This window comes from Lonchura striata, chromosome 14, assembly GCF_046129695.1.
Source record: "Lonchura striata isolate bLonStr1 chromosome 14, bLonStr1.mat, whole genome shotgun sequence".
Classification (NCBI taxonomy): Eukaryota; Metazoa; Chordata; class Aves; order Passeriformes; family Estrildidae; genus Lonchura; species Lonchura striata.
This window is the reverse complement of record NC_134616.1, coordinates 18,960,490-18,980,948: the sequence shown is the minus strand read 5'-3', so window position 1 is coordinate 18,980,948 and position 20,459 is coordinate 18,960,490. Positions and strand designations below refer to the sequence as shown.

At 48.7% G+C, this 20,459-nt stretch overlaps 2 protein-coding genes across 5 annotated transcripts in view; one reads left to right on the top strand and one right to left on the bottom strand.

The window, feature by feature from the left end:
- The window catches only part of ZMYM3 (zinc finger MYM-type containing 3), a 35,669-nt gene extending 32,237 nt beyond the window's left edge, over positions 1-3,432 (bottom strand). Inside the window, exon 1 of the mRNA XM_077786605.1 lies at positions 3,291-3,432. The gene's annotated coding sequence lies outside the window, so the exon portion shown is untranslated. The remainder of the gene's footprint in view (positions 1-3,290) is intronic.
- Positions 3,433-3,812: 380 nt separating this feature from the next.
- Positions 3,813-18,635, top strand: NONO (non-POU domain containing octamer binding). 4 transcript variants are annotated; one of them, XM_031504834.2, is made up of 11 exons: positions 3,813-3,975; positions 5,501-5,669; positions 8,187-8,407; positions 9,382-9,683; positions 11,707-11,802; positions 12,405-12,601; positions 13,370-13,454; positions 14,507-14,609; positions 15,923-15,965; positions 16,285-16,394; positions 17,620-18,635. In XM_031504834.2, the coding sequence occupies exons 2-11, from the start codon at positions 5,510-5,512 to the stop codon at positions 17,755-17,757; spliced, it is 1,455 nt and encodes a 484-aa protein (XP_031360694.1). In that variant the 5' UTR covers positions 3,813-3,975; positions 5,501-5,509; the 3' UTR covers positions 17,758-18,635. The 4 variants fall into 4 exon arrangements, with proteins under 4 accessions (XP_031360694.1, XP_021390223.1, XP_031360693.1 ...); XM_021534548.3 differs by lacking the exon at positions 3,813-3,975 and adding an exon at positions 5,195-5,337 and having other exon boundaries at positions 8,214-8,407; XM_031504833.2 differs by lacking the exon at positions 3,813-3,975 and adding an exon at positions 5,195-5,337.
- The last annotated feature ends 1,824 nt before the right edge of the window (positions 18,636-20,459 follow it).

The window sequence follows — 20,459 nt, the reverse complement described above, 5'->3', positions numbered from 1 at the left end:
CTTGTAAGACCAGGATCTCCCAAAGCACTAAGTGGCAAGGCTTTGCAACAGAGAAAAGAGTAACAAGTCTAAGAACATCCTTAGCAGCAATGCCATCTGGAGAGCAATTCAGCTTCAAGAACCAACTCCACTCAAGTCCACGAGAAAATTCTCCAGGTGTTTGTACAGCCAAAATAGTGTTAAATGCAGGGGAAAGGGGTGAGTGGTAAAAAAGCTTTGGAAACACTATCAGAAGCACAACAAAAAAGGCTTGGATGTACAGCATGTTTGAGCAGACTGTGTCCAAATTGCCTTAATGACATCAAGACAATGATTAAAAAAAAAAAAGAAGACCTGGAAATGGTAAAAAAACAGATGGTCATCAGGTTTGTCTACCTGTTGTCCAAATGCTGCAGGAAGGCATCAGAACACCTGACAGAGTGTTCTGGCATATCCCACAAACAGCTACAGACAGCTGGAGAGGACAGCTGCATGGACTGCAGGCCCAGAGGAGTGCTCCTGCCTGGGAACGGGCCACAGACTGCCTAAGAGGTCCTCAAAACCCAACTGGACAAAGCCCTGAACAAGGCCTCAAGCCAGTTTTGCTGTGAGCAAGAGGTCCACTGGACCAGACACTTATAGAGGTCCTTTACAACCCAAATCTGCCTGTGGTTCTGTGAATAAACCTTACTGCACAGGGAAGAGAAAAAGAGAAGGGCAGAGTCTCTGAGAGGATGTATCTTTAAAGGCAAAACATGTAATTTTCCTTAAGAGGCCTTGCAGAGCCAAAATACTGGAAACACAGTGTGAGCTGTCTCCTCTGCCTCACTGACAGTCCCAGATCCTTCTGCAAGTTGCCAGCCACCGAGGTGCTGGAAAGGGATCTCGGTGCTGGGAGACCTCACCTCACACACAGCTCTTCAGTCTGGCCCTGCTAAGGCTGTGTTGAGCAGAGCAGTATCTCACCTCATCTAGAGACCAATTCTTCACCCCCTGTGCTGCCCAGGGCTGGACCAGCAGAGCAGGCTCACAGCAAGTGGCCAGGAGACAGCACCAGAGCCCATGGCCAGCAGGACTGGTGAGGATGGTCTCAAACACTGCCATTTCCTGACATGTACCATCAGCAGAGGAAGAAATTAATAAAACACTACTGAGAGTAAAACACAAATCCAGTCAAATGCTTAGCACTGCCTTTGCAAAATTAACAAATGCATTGTCACAGCTGTAGCCTATTTCATACTTCCATTGGATGGCTTTGACCATAACCCTTCTGCACCAAAGCTTCTGCCAGTACATCTGTGTCCATCAGAGTAGTACATCCCTGACCACAAGACATCCACAAAGATATCATACAAGGGGCTTTGCCCCCAAAGTGAGGCCATGGGCTAAGCCTGGGCCCTTGCTCTGGCTGCCAGAGATGTGGAAGAATCTGGTGTTACTCACTGTCATCCTCCAAAGCAAGGGCACTCACAGTAAGAGGGATGTGAGCAGGTGCAGAGAGAAAAAGAGGTTGTGCAAATATGCACTATGGAGCTGTGAGGCTCAGGTTTGTCATTGCAGCTCTGTAGACTGTGGATATTCCTTTCATAAGGCTGGGCTCACAATAACAACAGGGCTATGCTCTTATCACCAGCTTTAATCCCAGGCCAGACAGGGTTAAGTGAGAAAATGTAGATTAAAAGTTTTCTTGGGGATTGCAGCTGCAATGAAAAAGAAAGAAGTTACAGCCTAGAACAAAAGCCAAACCTGGAAGCACAGCAGGAGCAGAGGAGAGCACAAATGAAGCAGCTCTCATCCTCATCAAAAGAGACTCCAGGAACCATCCCTCAGAACTCAGTTGAAAATCCTACTCCCTGCCATCACCTGGGCATACACCACAGCCAGCTCTCTGCCACCCCAGGCCTGCCTCCACCTCTACGAACCACACAGGAGGTACCTGATGATACTCCCCAGGGCATCTTGTTGGCCACAGCTACACTGCTCACATGGGGAGGCTTCAGCAGATTGGAGCCTCCTACAGCAGCCCAAGGCAGCTTCAGCCCCGTGGGGCTGCACCTTCCTCTCATGGGGCCAGATCCTTGGGAGCAGCACATGGTGTCCAGGGATACACACCCCCACCAGGCCTTGAGGAGGCTCCAGACACCCCCACACAGGGGAAAGGCTGTCAGAAAGGCTGTCCAGTCCACAGAGCAGCAGCTGCTGAACCCACAGGCTTTGCTCTTGTGGGTGGGTGACAACACCATAAAGGCTGAGCCCCTGGGGACACAGGGAGAGCCGAGCCTGGGCGGGTGCCAGGGCAGAGCGCTGGGGCAGAGGCTGCCCGGGCTGTTTGCTGCCACTGCTCAGCACAGCCCCTCAGCAAGGACAGGCCCCTGGGCCGAGCACCTCAGGGCCTCCCAGGAGGCACGAGCCCTGGGCCCAGCCCGTGCCCGGGCGGTGACAGGGCCGGGGCGCAGCCAGCCACAGCCCCGTGAGGGCTGCCCCCCGCGCCTCCCTGTGCCAGACCACACCAGGGGGCCAGGCTGGGGCTCCCCATCCCCCGAGGGGGCCAGGGACCTCCTCCCACAACAGGGACAAGGATCCCACTGGGTCTCCATGGAAGTGGGGCGGGAATGAGGGTCAGGTTGGTGTGTTCCCCAGCCACAGCAGGGGTCCCAGGCCCCAAACTTCCGTACGACACCCCCCCAACCCCCAATGCAGGGGGCACGGGGTGCGCTGTGCAACGGGTCGGGGATGGGGCTCACATGCGGGCTCCCCATCCATTCCGGGTGACTCCAGAGACAACCCTCCTCCAGAGCGAGGGCCCACGGGGGTCTCCATGGAACCGAGGCGAGGATGGCGGCCAGGCAAGTGCGTTCCCCAGCTATACCAGGAGAGGTGCGGAGACCACCGCCTCCCCCGCACTGCAGAGCAAGTCGCATTGGAGTCCTCATTGGGCTGGAGCTGAACCGGGGCGGGGGCCAGGCTGGGGCTCCCCAGCCATCCCGAGGGAAGCCCAGATCCCCCATAAGGGGCGAGGGTCGCACGGGGCTCCTCCCCTCCGCCCCGGGACCCCCGCAGCGCGCCCCCAAGCGGCCGCCACGGGCAGAGGGCGAGCGGCACCGCCACGCCCCCTCGCGGGGCGTCGGCCACGCCCTCTCCGCAAGGCGTGTGTCCCCCTCCCCCCGGGGGGCTCATCCACCGCCCCCACGGTACCGCGCCGCCAGCGCCCGCCCCGCCCCCTCCTCGCGGGGCCCCAAGACCGGCCCACGGCCCCATCCGTACCTCCCAGGACACCGCCGGGGCACGCCCGCGGCCGCCACCGCTCGTACCTGGCTCTCCCGGTGCTGCACCGCCCGCTCTACCCAGAACCCGGATTCGCGTTGCGGCCCCTTTAAATGGAGGCGCCGCTCGGAGCCCTCAACGCGCTGCAACCCGACGGGGGGGCGGTGGCAGCGCCCTATTGGCTGGGCGGAACGAGGGACGCGCTCTCATAGGCCGCGGTGGGGACTGGGCTCGCGAGACTCGCTAACGAGAGGCTGCCGCGGAAACGCGGAACGGAGCCCCGAGCGCGGGATCGGCGCGACAGCCCGGATCGCGACGGGCGGCTGGAAAACCTGGGGCGGATCCACCTGGCGGAGCGGGTCCAGGCGGGCGGGCAGCACGGAGCCGGGTGCAGGCGACGGCCGCGATCTGGCGGGGCACGGCGGGGTGCGAGGGGGGAGCACGGCGGGGGGCGCGGGCCGGAACGGGGCGCCCCGGTTCCCGCCGGTGCCCACGCGGCCACTCGCAAAGCGCGGAGCGGATCCCACGGAATGGGCTCGCCACCCCGCTCCCCGCCCCCCCCACCCGTTAACCCTCTCGCTACCACCTCTCCCGGCCCCAGCCCCGCTGCCATCCCGGGGGGTCCGGTCCGGCCGCACCGCCACGGCCTCTACCTGCACGCGGAGGACACCCACCCGGCCGAGCCCGGGCGCCGCCACCGCCTCCCCAAAGCTGGAGCGTCTCCCCGGGGCGGTGAGTGACAGCGCGGCCAGGCGGGGCTTCCGCGGGGGCCCGGGACGCAGCACCGCCCCCGGGAGGGACCGCCTGGGCCGGCGCCCCCCATTCCCGGCACCGCCTTCCCTCAGGATCCCCCTCCCGTGCACGGGCTGCGCTCCCGCTCCACCGCGCAGAGCCCGGGGCGCCCTTCCCCAGCCATGACAGCGCCCACCTGGCCTCGCCGCCCGCGGCACCCCCTTCCCGCCTCCATCCGCGCCCCCCGCGCTGCTCCGCCCCACCAGGCTTGCCCCCCCCTCCCCGGGGGCTCCCCTGCCGGCGGAACCCGGGCCCCCTCCATCTCAGCGGCGGAGCATCCAGCCCTTGGCCGCCCCGCTCCATCGGGGGCTCTCCCATCGCTCCCGGCCCCGGGAACCTGCGGTTTCCCAGCCTGCGGGCACTCGGGGGTGCCGGGGCTGAGCGCGGGCTGGAACCTGGGGGCACAGCTGGGAGCGGGCGGCGGAGCCGCTGGAAAGCGGGCACTCCGCAAGGGCCGCGAGCTGCCCGGGGCTCCCAAGCCCGGGGAGCGGGCCGGCCGCGGGCGCCCGGCACCTGCACCGGTGAGGCTGCGGGAAGCGGGAGGGTTTATTGCAAGGCGGTGAAACGAAACCCGCCCGAGGCACGATACGACCGCGCTCCTAGAGCGCCCAGTGCGTTCCCAGGGGCAGCAGCCGCGTTCCTCCCCGCAGCCGGGCAGCGACGGGAACGGGGTCCGGATGACGAGGGGGAGCCCGCGGCTGGACGCGCAAGGAGCGGGTACAGGGATGGAGAACATCTAGAGTAGACCGGATCGGCACACGCAGGCCCCCCGGCGGTGCCCGGGCTCCGATGCTCACTGGCCGAGGTGGAGGAGCCAACCCCGGAACCGCCCCGGTGCCATCTGGGCGCGCGTAGGGGGGCGCGGTAGGGCGGCGTGCGCTCGGCGCCGCCGCTGGCCCTTTAAAAGCGCGCGGCCTCCGCGCGCCCGCACTGAGCCTGCGCGCCGCGCGCGGGGCGGCTCGCGGCGCTCCCTTTGTCCCCCGTTCGCCTCTCACCCAAGCTTGGTGCCCGCCGCCGTGATTGGCAGCGCGCGCTGCTCCTCCGCTGACCAATGGGGTCCGCGAGCAGCCAGCTGGTCCCGCCCCACTACGGCGGCCGCTGTGAGTGACGGCGAGCTTGGCCAGTTAGCAGCGCGGCGGCGGGCGCCAGGTAGCCAATAGGAGCTCAGGGAGAGGGTTGCCGTGTTAGGCTGCGCCAGTTCCGGCCGCGCGCTCTCCTCTCAGGGCCGCCGCGGTCCCGGTGCCCGTGTCCGTCTCGGTGTCCGGGGCCGGTATCCGTGTCCCTGTCCGGTGTTGTCGCTAGGTGAGGTCACGGGGGCGGTAGGGTCGCAGCTCGGCCCCGCTCCGTCGCCGCCGGGGCTCGGCGCGGCCTGCGCGGCCCGCCCCGCCCCTGCACGCGGGGCCGGCTGGAGCCACCCGGGACCGAGCTCCAGCCCGCTTCCCGACCGTGCGTGTGTTGTTTTTAGGTGGGGGAGATGCAGGGCAACAAGGGGTTCAACATGGAGAAGCAGAACCACGCTCCGCGCAAGCAGCACCAGCAGCACCCGCCGCCGTCCATCCCCGCGAACGGGCAGCAGGCCAACAGCCAGAGTGAGTCCCGGGCCCGCCGCGGGGGCCCGCCCGGCCGCGCTCTGGGTAGGCGCTGAGCGACCGCTTCGGTGCAGCGGGAAACCTCGGGTTAGCTGCGGCCCTCGGGGGTGCAACAGGTTTCCGCAGGAACAAAAGAACCTGGTTTTCCAAGTTAGAACAATTAGATTCCCAAGCAGGCTGCAGCATCTCCTGCTAAATCAGTTTTTTTCCCGTTGTTGGAAACTACGGTCTTAATTGCACCTGGGTTGTATTTGTGGGTTTTCTTTTGGTTTTGCTCAGTCCGCTCGAAGGTACATGCAACTCCTGTGGCGTTTGTTCATAAGTTTTTTGTGTTCGTAAGTTTCTTGCGTTCCCAAAACAAAGACAATCGATATAGAGGTTCTGTCTTTGTCTCAAAATCTCTGGAAAAGATTACTTACGGTTTGGAAGTTAATGAGTTCTTGATAGTATGTCTGTAAGCGTTGTAATACCACAAGGTCTGTCTTACATTTTCTGGTTCCTGTTTTTTTACCTGGGCATAACAGATGGCTTCTCAATACAGGTTTTCTTAGGAAACTATAAACTTAAGAAACTTGATTGCTAGAGCAATTACTAGATTATACAGAAGTAAGAATCTGTGAAGATTATGTTGTAGTGAAAATTGTGTTGCAGCAATCTGCAGGCACCTCTTAAGACTGAATTTTTTTATAACAAGGAACCAGGAGATGCCCAGCTTTACTTAGTATTTAATGCTAGTTGACATTGCTGAAGGCCGTTCTGCTGCAGCAGGTTTCTGGGTTTTCCTGGTCAGTGTGGAGTGGCATTCCAGAGTGGGTTATTGTGAGCTGGGACAGAACGCGTTAACAGCTTCAGGGGCTTGGACTGATCTAACCTGATAGTTGAGAAGTGGCGAGACATCTCTGTTAGCATTTTTTGGGGAGGAAAGAATGCTTTAGTTTTATTAGATGTGGATTTTTTTAAAAATTTTTTAGAAGTCACCTGTGCACTCTGCATGATTCTTTTGAGTGGGGTTTTTTGTGTCAAAGATACTGACTAGGCTGTTAAAAATCCGGCATGTTTTTGTTAAGTGGTCGAGTTAAACAGGCGCTTTATCAGTTCCCAGACAATAACAGGTAAGAGTGGCAGAACAGCCGGTTCTAGTCAGGTTGAAAACAGTAACAGTACAGCTGTACTGAACAATTTCCACAGGAATCAGCTTGTAGTGAGTGACTGTGTCTTACTACTTTGCATGGATCTCCTGAGGCAAAACATTGGTACTCTGTGTACCCTTGAGTGTAACTCTGTTCCAAGTCCCTGGTGTTGTATCCACATCCCTTGCAGCTGATGCCCAAATACTCATGGTTATGCTGTGAACAAGGCAAAACGTTTCACTCCTGCACCTCTGCTGTGTGAGGTAGATAATTCACTCTCACTGCTCTTCTCTGGGCACACTGTGTCTGGTTATTTAGTGTGAGCTATGGAGTGTGCTTACTTCTATCAAAGGGTTGTCCTTGCAGTGTCTTTCATGCATTGTTTTTGCATGGACAGTATTTCCCATTTAGTGCCCTGTTTTGTAACTGGAATCAAACCATTTTTGTTCACAATTTTATTTCATATATGTGACCATGACTTGTGTCCTCTGCAAAGCAAAGGAGTTGCTCCCTGTGCCCTGTAGTCCTGTGTGATTAAGTTCCATGTGTGTTTAGGGAAATGAGACACTTTATCAATAGGATGATAAAGTGATGCTAAATTCACTACTGTGTCTGGCACATAACAGAGCATTAAGGATGTTGTTGGACTCTTGCTCAATTAAGGGTTAAAGATTGTATATGCTTGTGGGGATTTGAGAATGTTACCGTTTGTGTTTATTTCCGTTGTATAGCTCAGAAAGTATTTTAACCTTAGACTTGATCTCAGAGGTCTTTTCCCACCTTAAAAACACCTTCTAGTGTAATTTACTGAGTAGGGATTTTTTTTCTTGTACTTAATCTTGTAATTTTTCTGAGGTCTCACCTATATGGCAGGTTTTCTTTAAATTTTGAATTGGTATTTTTCACCATTTCAGCCTTCTCTTCGTATTGGAAACCCATACTCTGGAATCCATATCTTAGAATGACAGCTGTCTGAAATGTTATCTGTCTGAACAAAATTTCCTCTTATTTTCATATTTTTATAGATATCTGGAGTTGTTTCAGTGTGTTTTTGAGTAAAAATCTGTTTTCTGGCTAAACTGTGGCTTTTCTGTAATTATTCGTGTTGTAATAGCAAAATCCTGTGTTGTGACTGCAGATAATTTTTTGTGGTCCAGTTACCTTGACCAGATCTTCAAGTTTGAGTGAAATATCTGGTGTTATTTCAAGCTGCAGTGTGTTGTTTTCTCCAGTTCTAGACTGTCATTCACTGGTGTTAATGAGCACTGAGGTTCAGTTTTCTTCAAAAAAAGCTATGGGGCCATTCTGAAATAAAACCCCCTTGTTGCTGGAGAGGTTTAAGACCAAAATGAACGAGTGTGTTACCTGTATTATCCTGTGTCTGTGTGGTCACTGTGATGAAACCTAATAAAATTTATCCCCCCAACTGTAGAGCAGCTGTGTACCTTATTCCCCTCAGATGAAGGCCTGACTATTGACCTGAAGAATTTCCGGAAACCCGGTGAAAAGACCTTCACCCAAAGAAGCCGCCTCTTTGTGGGAAATCTGCCCCCAGATATTACAGAGGAAGAGATGAGAAAGCTGTTTGAGAAGTATGGCAAGGCAGGGGAAGTCTTCATACACAAGGACAAAGGCTTTGGTTTTATCAGGCTGGTGAGTGATACCTTTGCACCTTTGGGGAGTTTTTGTGGTGATGGCTCACAACAGAGCACTATTGCTAATTGAAAGTAGTAGATGTTCTGATGTCTTGCTGATAACACCTGCTGATGATCTTAATAACCTGGAATATGGGACTAGCTTCCAAGTGGTTTGTCTAGAGTTTGTTATGAAAAGAAATGTGAATTTAGGCAGCTTGTGGCAACAGTTATGAGAGATCTGATAAATTTATTCTGAAATCAACTGGTAGAAAGCAGAAAAAACCCACATGAATGCAATGCTATTATAGACAAAGTGAACTTCTCTGTTTCTGGAATATGGAATTCCTATGGGCATAGTTTGTCATGCAGCATTTCTGGCGTGATTAATGCTCTTGGGGTAGGGGATGTCTAGATGATCATGTTGAAGTGTGTCTGGAAGAAAAGTAGCTATCACGACAGAGTGTTCTCAGATTTCTGTGGCTCATGCACCACCTTTGTGAAAGCCCTGAGGTGAGTGGATGAGGTTCCCACACCCATGTCTGAGCCACTTCCATGCAGTGCAGCTGCTTGGTAGTTACTTAAATGAGTGGAAAGTGGCATAGGTGGTCTACACTATCAGCATTTCTTTATCAGACTTGGTTAATAGATGAATCTTAGTTTTTTTTTTTTTTTTAGGTTTTTTTTTTATTTTAAAGGTGCTTTGTATTCTTAATAGAATGATGTGTCATAGTGAAAATTTCATTGTTTAGTTCATACTAGCTGCTGGACTAAACTTAGGTATTTGTTATATATTTCTCGCCCTCCCCACCCCCAAACGCTGGCTGTTCAGTCATTCATGAAAAGGAATAGCTGTGCTCCTTGGCACGCTTCTTGCCAAGCTATGGGAGAATAATTTATTTCTCTCAGAAGTACTTTTTACAGAGAAATAAGCTTGTGTTTAATCCCTTGTGCCTTACTGGGAGCTTTAATGACGGCTCTTTTTATCTGCAGGAAACTCGCACTCTGGCAGAGATTGCCAAGGTGGAACTGGACAACATGCCTCTGCGTGGGAAGCAGCTCCGAGTGCGCTTTGCCTGCCACAGCGCCTCGCTGACAGTCAGGAACCTGCCTCAGTTTGTGTCCAATGAGCTCCTGGAGGAAGCCTTCTCAGTGTTTGGCCAGGTGGAAAGGGCTGTGGTTATTGTGGATGACAGAGGACGATCCTCTGGGAAAGGCATTGTGGAGTTCTCAGGGAAGCCTGCTGCTAGGAAAGCGCTGGATAGATGCAGTGATGGGTCTTTCCTGCTAACTACGTAAGTGCGGATGGGGAGCCGTGCTCTGCTGGCATGTGCAGGCTGGGGGGCATTGGCTGGTGAATGCCGGTTCTTAACACCACAGTGGGACAGATGGGGCATGAGGTGGTAGGGAATTGGCCTGGGGAGAATTTTATTTAGCTTTGTTCCAGCAAGAGACAATCTTTGCTGAAGCTCAAGTCTGAAAACTTTCTTCTGGGAAGCTGCTAGTGGGGTAAGTGCATAAAACTCCCAAACAAACTTTTTCTCCATAAAACAACCTTAGGGCAATTAAAGCGGCCTTTAGGAACAGGATCTATTTCAGAGACCATCTGTATAACTTGTTTTGAAACTAAGTGCAAGTGTTTTAATTGTACGCTCAGGGTCACTAAAATGGAGAGTGTTGGGATGGGATTCCGCAGGGTGGAATGCCGCTGTGGGCATGGGATCTGTTGGAGAGGCTGTTCAGATAGATTGGATTGTTTGGAGTTTTCACTATTATAAACTGTTTTTCCTGTGCTTGAATGTAATAAGGCAGAAAAGCATGTTCTCTCATAATTCTGTGAACTTGCTCAAGCAAATGACCAATTCCAATTGCATTCCACAAAGCAGTTTGTTGTTCTGTTAAGAGGGAGCCATTTCTGATCTCTTGGAAAAAAAGTACTCTGTTTTGTATTACGCTTCTAGAATTTGTGACTAGAACACTTCCTGAAATTGAGCTATATTGCTCATTTTAAAGTAATTTTTTTAAGTTTTGTGCTTCTCACCTCCTGTGGATCTGCAGTGGCACAGCTGTATACAAGTACATTCAGTTTCAAAAAGCAGGTTTTGCTTATTTCTTTCTCAATGCCTGCTTTTCTCCCTGATGCTTGAGGATAACCAGCATAGTGAGTAGTGCTCTACAGGAGGATTACTGTTAGGAAGCTTTTGCTGATTCAGAAGTCTATATCTGAAAGAACCATGAAAACAGTTTTAAAAGTGATCATGCAAAACTAATCACTATCAATGCATAACTAAGGTTAACATTCAGTCTCTTTATAGGTATCAGGACATGAGGTTCTGATATCGAAGACCACAAACAAGTCTGCTATTCTTTTCTAGTTATGGTTTGATTTTGATTAAACTTGTTCTGGTTTGTCCTAGTTCAAGACAGGAAAGGTAGATAAAGTGTTTGAAATCTGTTCACGTTAGAAAATAAAATTATTAATAATGAAACACATCACATAAAAAAAAAAAGCTGTATTATGGATCTTCAGCTGAGGAAATAGATTTTAGCCTTCCATATCCTGCTTTTCTGGTGGAGCTGGGGTACCCATTGCCACTTGGCACAACTGGATCATCTCTCTTCATTTTTCTTGCCCTGGCACATGGGACTGAGGAGCTCATGGGAAGCTGGGGTGCAATGTTGTGCTGAGGATGAAGAGTGTCAGTGCTGTGGTGGAGAGCTGATTCAGAGACCAGGTCAATACTTTCTTCTGCATGCAGAAGCCAGGGAGACGGAAGCACACATCTGCAGTGTCTGTTGTGAAGTGCACCAGTGGATTCCCTAGGGGGTGGAAATTCAGACAAGGGCCCAGTGGACCTTCCTAGAGCACTTGTTGCCAAGCAACAGTAGCACATGGTGGCCTCTGGATGGATGGTACAGCCTGCAGCCTCTAGTGAGGAGTGGTTGTAGTGACTCTTTGCTTTAGACAGCCATAAAAGGCACAGATGGACTTGTGCCACTCTAGAGACAAGACTTCATGCTGAGTAGATCCTACTGGAGCATGTCAGGATTCCAGTTAAGCTGTTAATTTGAAGCAAGTAACTACAAATATTATTCTTCCAGTACAGTTTTAGTTTGGCTTAAACAAGGATTCTGATTTACAGTTACACTCCTAGTCTAGAAAAAAAAGTTCAAAATGATTCCTGGTTTCACTTTTGTTGATATCCCCAGCTGCTCTAAGTTTCTTTGAGCAGTGCTAAAAGCAATGCAAGTTCTGCTTTCCACAACTGCAAGTTTGTTCTTGAATTTTCATGAAAGCACCTCACTTTTTCTTTACAGATTCCCTCGCCCTGTCACTGTGGAGCCCATGGATCAGTATGATGATGAGGAGGGTCTACCAGAGAAACTAGTCATCAAAAACCAGCAATATCACAAGTATGTGCCTGGCATGCAGCAGGAGAGGGGAGTGCCTGTGGGCTAGTGTCTCAGTCTTAGGAGTGCTCATCAGGTCCTCCTTTTTTTCATAAATGTGACCTGACTTTGGAAGGAGAATTGCATTCACTCTTCGCTTGCCATGATTGGCTGAAAGAAAACAGTGATTTTGAATCCACACTGCTGGATAAGACTGGCAGCCTTCAGATATTTTCTATAAGTCCATTTCAGTTGTTGGCATAAAAAATTAGGTCAGTTTGAGATAACACAAATGACATGAGATTACCTGAGTCATATTACAGAAAGCCTTTGTAGGAAACACTTGGACCCACAGTAGAAATTTGCTTTCAAGAGTATTTCTAAATATCTTTACCCAGAATGTCTTGGTGTCTTATGAAAGCTGTGTTATTGCTTGTTATGGAGGAGGACAGCTTCCATGCAGGAATAAGATGATGCCTGAGGAGCAAACTGGTGTCTCAGGCACAGTTAACTGGGGTCTGCTATTGCATTTGACACACAAATGGAATTTTCTTGGTTATTTCTTGCTCTCCTTCTTCTTGCTTCTCCTTCTTCTTTGCATTCACTAGCTCTTCATTGTTTGACAGGGAGCGTGAGCAGCCTCCTCGGTTTGCACAGCCTGGCAGCTTTGAATATGAATATGCCATGCGTTGGAAGGCTTTGATAGAGATGGAGAAGCAGCAACAGGAACAAGTAGATCGCAACATCAAGGAAGCTCGAGAGAAGCTGGAAATGGAAATGGAAGCAGCTCGCCATGAGCACCAAGTGATGCTCATGCGACAAGGTATCAGTCAGATAAATAAATACAGGATGGGAGCAGAGCCTTGTACTGTCTAGGAGTGGGTGGCTCCACAGACTGGCTAGAGATCACTGAAGGAGAGGTGTTGTGGTTGCTTCTCTTGTAACCAAGCATGGTAGCAGCAAATAAATGGAATCAGAGCATCATTTAGATGGAAAAGATCAGCAAGTCCAACTGTTAAGCTGCTTTCAGGTACTTGTAGAGCAATAAAGTCTCCTCAAGTCGTCTTTTCTCCAGGCTGAGCCCCCCAGCTCCCTCCACTGTTCTTCATCAGACTTGTGTTCAGACCCTTCCCCAGCTCTGTTCCCTTCTCTGGACATGCTCCAGCCCCTCAGTGTCTTTCTTGTCATGAGGGGTGCAGAGCTGGACACAGGATTTGAGGAGTGGCCTCACCAGTGCCCAGCCAGGGGACAGTCACTGTCCTGGTCCTGCTGGCCACACCATGGCTGGGACGGGCCAGGTGCCATTGACCTCTTGCCCACCTGGCACACCTGGCTCCTGTTGAGCTGATGATGGCCAGCACCCCCAGGGCCTTTCCCACCAGGCACTTTCCAGCCCCTCTGCCCCAGCCTGGAGCTGCAGGGGGTTGTTGTGAGCCAGGGCAGGACCTGGCACTGAATCTTGTTAGACCTAATGTGGAGAGATGTGACTGTATTGGTAAAGGCTCTGTTACCTTTTTCTCTTCTATGTTATAGCATAAGAGGTGGCATGGGAGATGAGTCTGAGTGTGTTTTTTACTGTTGTCTTACATAGATTTAATGAGACGCCAGGAGGAGCTGAGGAGAATGGAGGAATTGCATAACCAAGAAGTACAAAAACGTAAACAGCTGGAACTCAGGTAAGGGGGCAGGTTGTGAAATGCCGTGACTCCAGAGCAGAATAAAACACCTCTCCGCTGCACCTAATTGTTCATTGTGACAGTTTAATTACTACGTCAAGTGTGCCTGTTACTTTGGGTTTTTTTTTCATTGGAAAGGATGTACACTTGGTTTAAGACGGACGAGTTAGGAGTTTCTCTCATTGATTAGCATGAGCTTCTTCACATTTCTTTGTCTCAGTTAAGGTCCTTTATGAGGCAGATAGAATAATCAGAATCTCTGCTGTAATTTAGTGGCTTCAGTGCTGCAGATTGGGAAATCGCATTCCAGCATTTCTGTTTTCATTTGTGGGGTAACTTTGTTGCAGAGATTTCTCTCTCCATTGTACCACTTCCTTGTCTTGGGGTCATTTTGAGAAGCTCCAGGAACATTACCAGACTATTTATAATAGAAGGGGCTTGAGAGCCATCAGGCTTGATGCATGATATTGCATGTAGTCAACATGCATTTGGGAACTGCTGTGTATATAGGGGTGGAAAACACTTCCTAAGATCATGAGTTCAGCTGTAAATCTAACAGTGCCAAGCCCACCATGTCCCTAAGCACCACATCTACACATCCTTTAAATCCTTCAAGGGATGGAAACTTCACCACTTTCTGGGCAGCCTGTGCCAATGTTTTGTAACCATTTTGGTGAAGGAATTTTCCCTGATGTCAAATCTAAATTTTCCCTGGTGTGACTTGAGGCTGTTTCCTCTTGTCCTGTCACTTCTTACCTGGGAGAAGAGACTGATTCCCACCTGGCTCCACCCTCCTGTCAGGCAGTTGTAGAGGGTGGTAATATCCCCCTTGGGCCTCCTTTTCTCCAGGCTGAGCACCTCCAGCTCCTTCAGCTGCTCCTCATGAGACGCATGCACATAAGTGGTTGGTTTGTTTTTTTTTTTCCAAATGAGCTCAAAACTGAAAGTTTGAAGTGTAAAGTTTCCAATGAAGATCAATGAGGCAGCACTGCAAGACAGTGATGCAGGTGGTTGGTGTTTGTTGTTCTGAGCATCCTTGGACCCTCTTTTAGGCAAGAGGAAGAACGCAGGCGCCGCGAGGAGGAAATGAGAAGGCAGCAAGAAGAGATGATGAGACGCCAGCAGGAAGGCTTTAAAGGGAATTTTGCTGATGCGGTATGAGTGCTTCTACATTTCCATTACATGTGTCCACTCACAGTAGATTTTTCCCTTCCACAGCACAGCTTTCTGTGAATTTTCAACTTGGTTGGAGGACTGAACATCAGTAGTGCATTCTACCCTAAATTATTGACTCCCTCCAATTTTAATACAGTTTTCTCTGGAAACTGTAAATCTCCCAGTTCTGTTCCACTGCTCTTCACATAGGACCTTCTGTAGCTGTCTTGCTGTTCAGAAAAATATACGCTGACTAATTCTATTCCAACAGCAACACATTCACTGTCCTGAAGCACTGCAGCAGAACCATGTTCTGATTACAACTGGCAATATCCCTAGCTTGCAGCCTGTCTTAGTCATGATAAAATGATCCTAACTGGAGGCATTGCTGCAGGCGTGGTATATGCTTGTACTTAAAAGTCAATTGGTCAAGTATTTTTTTCCTAGTGTAACCTGTCTTTTAATAACAGTGTCTCTAGTTCTATAGAGAAATGCCTTACAATTTATTTCCGGTCCCAGCCACTTTCTATTGTGGAGGCAGCTGTAGGGCTGTTCAGGTGGTGTAATGGCATTGCTGCAGCTGGGGTAAGTGTTCAATTCTTGCTAGTGAAACTTGGACCCCAGGCAAAATAGCTAAATATGTGTCAAACCAAAGGGCCAAGAGCATGGCTGAGCCAAAAGTTGCAATATTCTTGTTGTGCAGCAGATATACTGATTTCTACAAATAATACTGCCTTCATATGATAAATAATGGCCCTGAGACTGCAGATGAAGTGAAAGTTGTCTTCATTTACCACTATAAGTAGTGCCCTCACTGAAGTGCTCCTGGTTTTGCAGTGAGAGAAATCTGTGATAGGTGTTTCTGATGCTTGGTTAATAAAAGAGAAATTGAGCTCACTAAATGGCATTTTAATGCGTGACCCAGTATTGTGTCTTTATGTGAGCTGGCATTCCTTTCAGCAGGAAAAGCTTCTTAGCTATGCTGAGGGAGTAGCAAAACTAATTCTATCTAATGTGTTACTACTGCTCAGCACATCTTTCCATCAAGATGTCTTTGTTAAAGTCTGTGCAGCTTTGCTGCTGGATGTTTTATTATAATTCTGAAAAACAGCCTTTTATAATGAGATATTTAAAATAAGATCTATTCATTCAGCAGCTATCACGTGACAATTCCTTCTGCCTTTTTGAAATTTACCCTGGGAATTAACTTTTCTGTACATAGTTCAGTGATAAATCCTCAGAACTCTTTGAATTTGTATAATTACATTTTTAAAAGCCTGATTATCAGTCGAAATGAGTGTCTGTCTTTCCAGAGGGAGCCACCAGACATGCGAATGGGACAGATGGGTATGGGAGGTAAGAATATTCTTTGTTCCTGTGCATGTTCATTTCCTTATAAAATCTACACCTTTTTTTTTTCAGTGATCTCATTTTATTGGCTTCTTAAGTAGAAACTCAAACTAATCTCTCAGGCTAGTAAGAGGAAGTATTCATGTGACAGGAAACACAACATGCTGTAACGCAAGATCAGTTGGTCTTGACCTGATAGTGCAAAGCTGGTTAATAGACTGTACTCTGTCCCTGCATGGAAGAATGTTTTGTGGCTCTGGGGTGATGAGCAGACCCCAGTCACTGTGTGTGTGTGCCAGGACTATTCCTCAGTTTTCTTTTCCAGGTACCATTGGCATGAACAATAGAGGAGCTATGGGTAGTACCAATGTCCCAGCTCCTGCACCTCCTGCTGCTGGTCCTGGAGCTATGATCCCTGATGGAGCCATGGGAATGGTAGTGTATCTCTATCTGCTTTTTGTGCACACCTTTAAAGTGCAGATTATGTTGTTTCCAGTATTAAGCACTAGCTGCTGAAGTTGAAGCTTCATTGTCTACCCAGACCTGTTGCTTCACTCCTAAAATCTTTAGAAGTTAATATTGCCTTGATACTAGCTGATAATTTTCAGGAGATTGAGCCAGGTCTAATAACTGCTTAATTTCCTTCCAAGAGAGCTAGTGATAAAATGCTTGTTAGAAAGATCTTAGCAATAATATATGGTTGTTTTTAAATTACCTAATGGGAAGCACTTTGTTAAATTGAGAGTTTTTTTATTCTTGCAAAAGTAGGTTCTTGCAGGCATAAAGCCAAGTTTTCAGGAGTGTTCTGTTCATCACCAGTTTCATAACCAGAAAAGGGTTATCTCCTGTTCTCATATGCAAGAATGAGTTCAGCTAATTTGCTTAGGAGGTCAAAAGCAAAGAATCAATGGCATTCACACTTATTTGTTTGACTTCTTAAAATTTTTGTATTTGATTTAGTTTTAAACTTTACTGCAGGGCTTTGCGATAGACTCTGACTTGTGTGGCATTTGTCATTCCTCTCTGTCACATGGAGGATTGGTCCTCCCACAGTGTCAGCACTTCCAGTCACCAGCAGAAGCAGCAGCAGTCACAGTAAAGTTTGTCCTGAAAGTTCATCTTCTTTCAGAGGTTTCTATTAACTGGTCTAATAAACAGTTTTCCTGGAAACATTCCTACTCAGACTTCTTGCTCTGTCGTGACTGCTATGACACAGATTTTTTTTTTTTTTAATAATAAAGAACAGATTTATTTGTCTGAAAGCTTTTGAACCTAAGTGGTAGGGACAGCAAAGCAGCTGAGGTTAAGGGAATGTTCACTATACATGTGAATTAAGGGAGAAGATGAAGCCAGGAGTGGAAAGGGAAGGTGAGTTCAGATGGCTCACCTGCTCCGCAGCAGGGCCCTGGTCTGTGAGGTGGTGCACACAGTCCCAGTATGCCTTACTACAGGTTGTGTGGAGAAGAGCTTTGTTCTGCAATGGTTCAATGCTGCAGGTTTGGGACTGTGGGGATGTTTTTGGTGGGGTGAAGGTTTACAGTGAGGTCAGCTGGAATTGTTGAATCCTGGTAGAATTTGAATCAACTCAAACTGCTTTTAATTGCCCTTTGTTCTTCCTTGTTTTTCTTCCTGCATCTTCTGCACTTGTCCTCATTCCCAGACTCCACCACCACCTCCAGATCGCTTTGGCCAGGGTGGAGCCATGGAAGGCCTTGGAGCGATGGGAGGGAACCCGCCTGCCTTCAACAGGGGAAATCCAGGGGGGGATTTTGGCCCTAACAAGCGTCGCAGATACTAACAGGATTAAGCTATCCCCTGTACACGCCTCAAAGAAGTCTTGGCAGGCCACACAGGGTTCAACCTGGGCGGGGAGGGGGGACATTTTAAAGATAGTTAATTAGGGCCTGTTTTGGTAAAGCTACTCTAGGACAAGGGGAGTGCAGTCTGACTGGTAAAGGTTTGGAAAATTTCATGTGGTGCATTCCTAATTTGAAAGTGAAAAATGAATTCTGGGAGGCTGCCGTGGTTCAGTAACAGTAAAATCTTGCAAGGACCCTAATGCCTTGACCATTCCAGGTTTCCTATTTGCAGCTGAAATCATGAGACTAAATTAGATAAAATTTCAGTATGTCTTGGCATTTTCGTAGTGTAGTGTACCTTGCTTAAGAGCACAGGGGAGTCTCTGGAGAACTAAGGCAGCATTTGGGTACTTTGCAGCTCCCATGATTTTGTAAATTTATATAGCTCCAAATGATCCGTCATGTAGTGAATTGAAGGAGGTTTTCTTTGTTTCTTTTTTTTCCCTCCTAACTTGTTAGTTACTCTTCTTACCTGGACCATTTGTTTCTTTGAAGTAGTTTGACAGTCATACAGCCTAAATGGCTGGGAGGTTCTTGTTTGGATGAATTTTTTGATAACGTGTTGTATCTCTTTATTTTACTGGTAGTAAAAATACAATCTGTTGGATAAAGATACTGTATCTCATGCTGAAGATTTAACTGAAACAAATGTTTGTATAATCCTAACCTTGCCTGTCTTTTGTGTAGAAGTACTACAAGATTTTTCATTTAGTGTAAACTGTTTGAACACAAACTGTAATTGTCCCACTAAAAAGTTTTGAGTTTTTCTGAGGAATGTTACAGGAATGCATTATTAAAGTGGATTTTAAGCCTTTTTTATCTGGTGTCTTGTTTCTTCTGTTTTTTTTTTTTTTTTTGTACTAATGTCTACATGTGGTTTGAATTTAATGAAGATTCAGGTTATGGTGTGAAAGTTGTTCTTGCATAGCTCTGTAAAGAGGGTGTTCAAACCATGAGAATTTTCTAACCGTTTTCTTTCTCACAGGGCAAGTTTTATTTGTGTGTTGGAATTTGACCTTCAGCAGATTAGAAGGTGGAAAGGGAGCTGCTGACCTACCTGGGATGTGTGTTGTGGCTGCAGGGAGGTGGAATGCAAGACTTGTCCGTGTGTCGCCAGGAGCCTGGAGCTCAATTCCTTTCTCATGTGCAGAGTACAAAGTTGTTTGTGTGCTCTGTGCTGCAGTTGCCTTTGGCTGGGACCTTCCCAGAACTCCTGTGCTGGGATAGGAAGGAGAGGACTCACTGATGACGATAGTAATGCTTTATCTGGTGTAATACATGAGGAAATCTGTAGGGACTGGTGCCTGCTGTGACTTGTGTTCTCACACTGAGTCTCTAGAGTTGAAACTATGAAGGGGGAAGCTTAGAAATAAATTTAGGTGGGAAAGAGAGGAGGGAGAAAGTGTTACAGCCTAAAAGCATAAGAAGGTGCCTTGAAAAATATGAAATCTTGGGAAAGATAAAAACATTTTAAGATGGCTAATGTTGCCACAGCAAGAACCTTAAATTAGGGTCTGGTCCTGTACGTACTCTTTAAGTAGGGGAAGATGAAATTATCACTCTGGAGCCTTGATTGGTTTACCCCTTTTTTTGGATGGCTTTTATTTAACCTGGAATGAGATTATAAGATGTATGGAAGAGAGGCTGCAGCCAGTGCTCTTTGTTTCTTTTTCTTAATTTGTTTTCCACATTTGAAAGCATCAGCAGCTGGTTTGCTAAGATGATATGGTATCTAATGGTGGTTATCAGCTTGATTGTGAAGCATGAAGAGATTGGTGATGTTTTTATCTGGTTCATTTGCTAGAACAGCTCACTGTTGCAAAATCTCAAGTGAGAATGCTATTTAGCTTTTCTGTTGACCCGTGGAAGATGGATCTATTGTTGTAGCTTGTGTCTGGAATGAGGCTGGCAGACATTCACTAGTGCCGTGGCTGTTGGGTAAGTACATTGTTTAATTCTGAAGTGTGAAATATGAGGAGAAGAAACTATGAAGTTGCAACCAGGTGTCTGTATTACCTCCTTCACCTGCCAGTTGCTCAGCTGGCTTGTGTGTTACTGAGCAGTCCAAGGAGAAATTGCTGTCCTAGTGAAACAGCAGAGCTCAGATGTTCAGCCTCACTCTGCTGCTGAACAGTCCTGAGCAAGTATAAGATAAGGGTGGGTCTAGTTACTGCCTTTCCCTGTGAGAAAAGGGTGTGTAAAATCATAGGGAAGGAGGAATTTAGCACTGCTCAAAGCCCATCTAATAAGATTTCAAATACCTAAATTGAAGATCCGGTGGCAGCAATGAAAGAAAACTAAATTCTGTTATGGATTCTATAGGCAATTATTCTTAATTTGCTTTAAAGGAGGAGACTGAAAATCTGTGACTAAGGAAATTGTAAAGCAAACCTTTGCTAAGATTTTCAGAGGCATGTCAGGGACAGGCTGACTAGCGCAGGAGCACTTACAGTTAGGCACAGGAACAAGCAGGGCTGCCTCACTCCAGAGCAATTCCCTGCTCTGCTGGAGCACTTTGGAGTTTGGTGTTGGTGCTTGCACTGCCTGTTTCAGGTAGCGAGTGCATCTCCTGAGGCACTGCTGTACTGAGCTTCAGCTGCTGTGCAGAAGGGAATGCTTCCCTCTGCATGCCTTTCCAGAG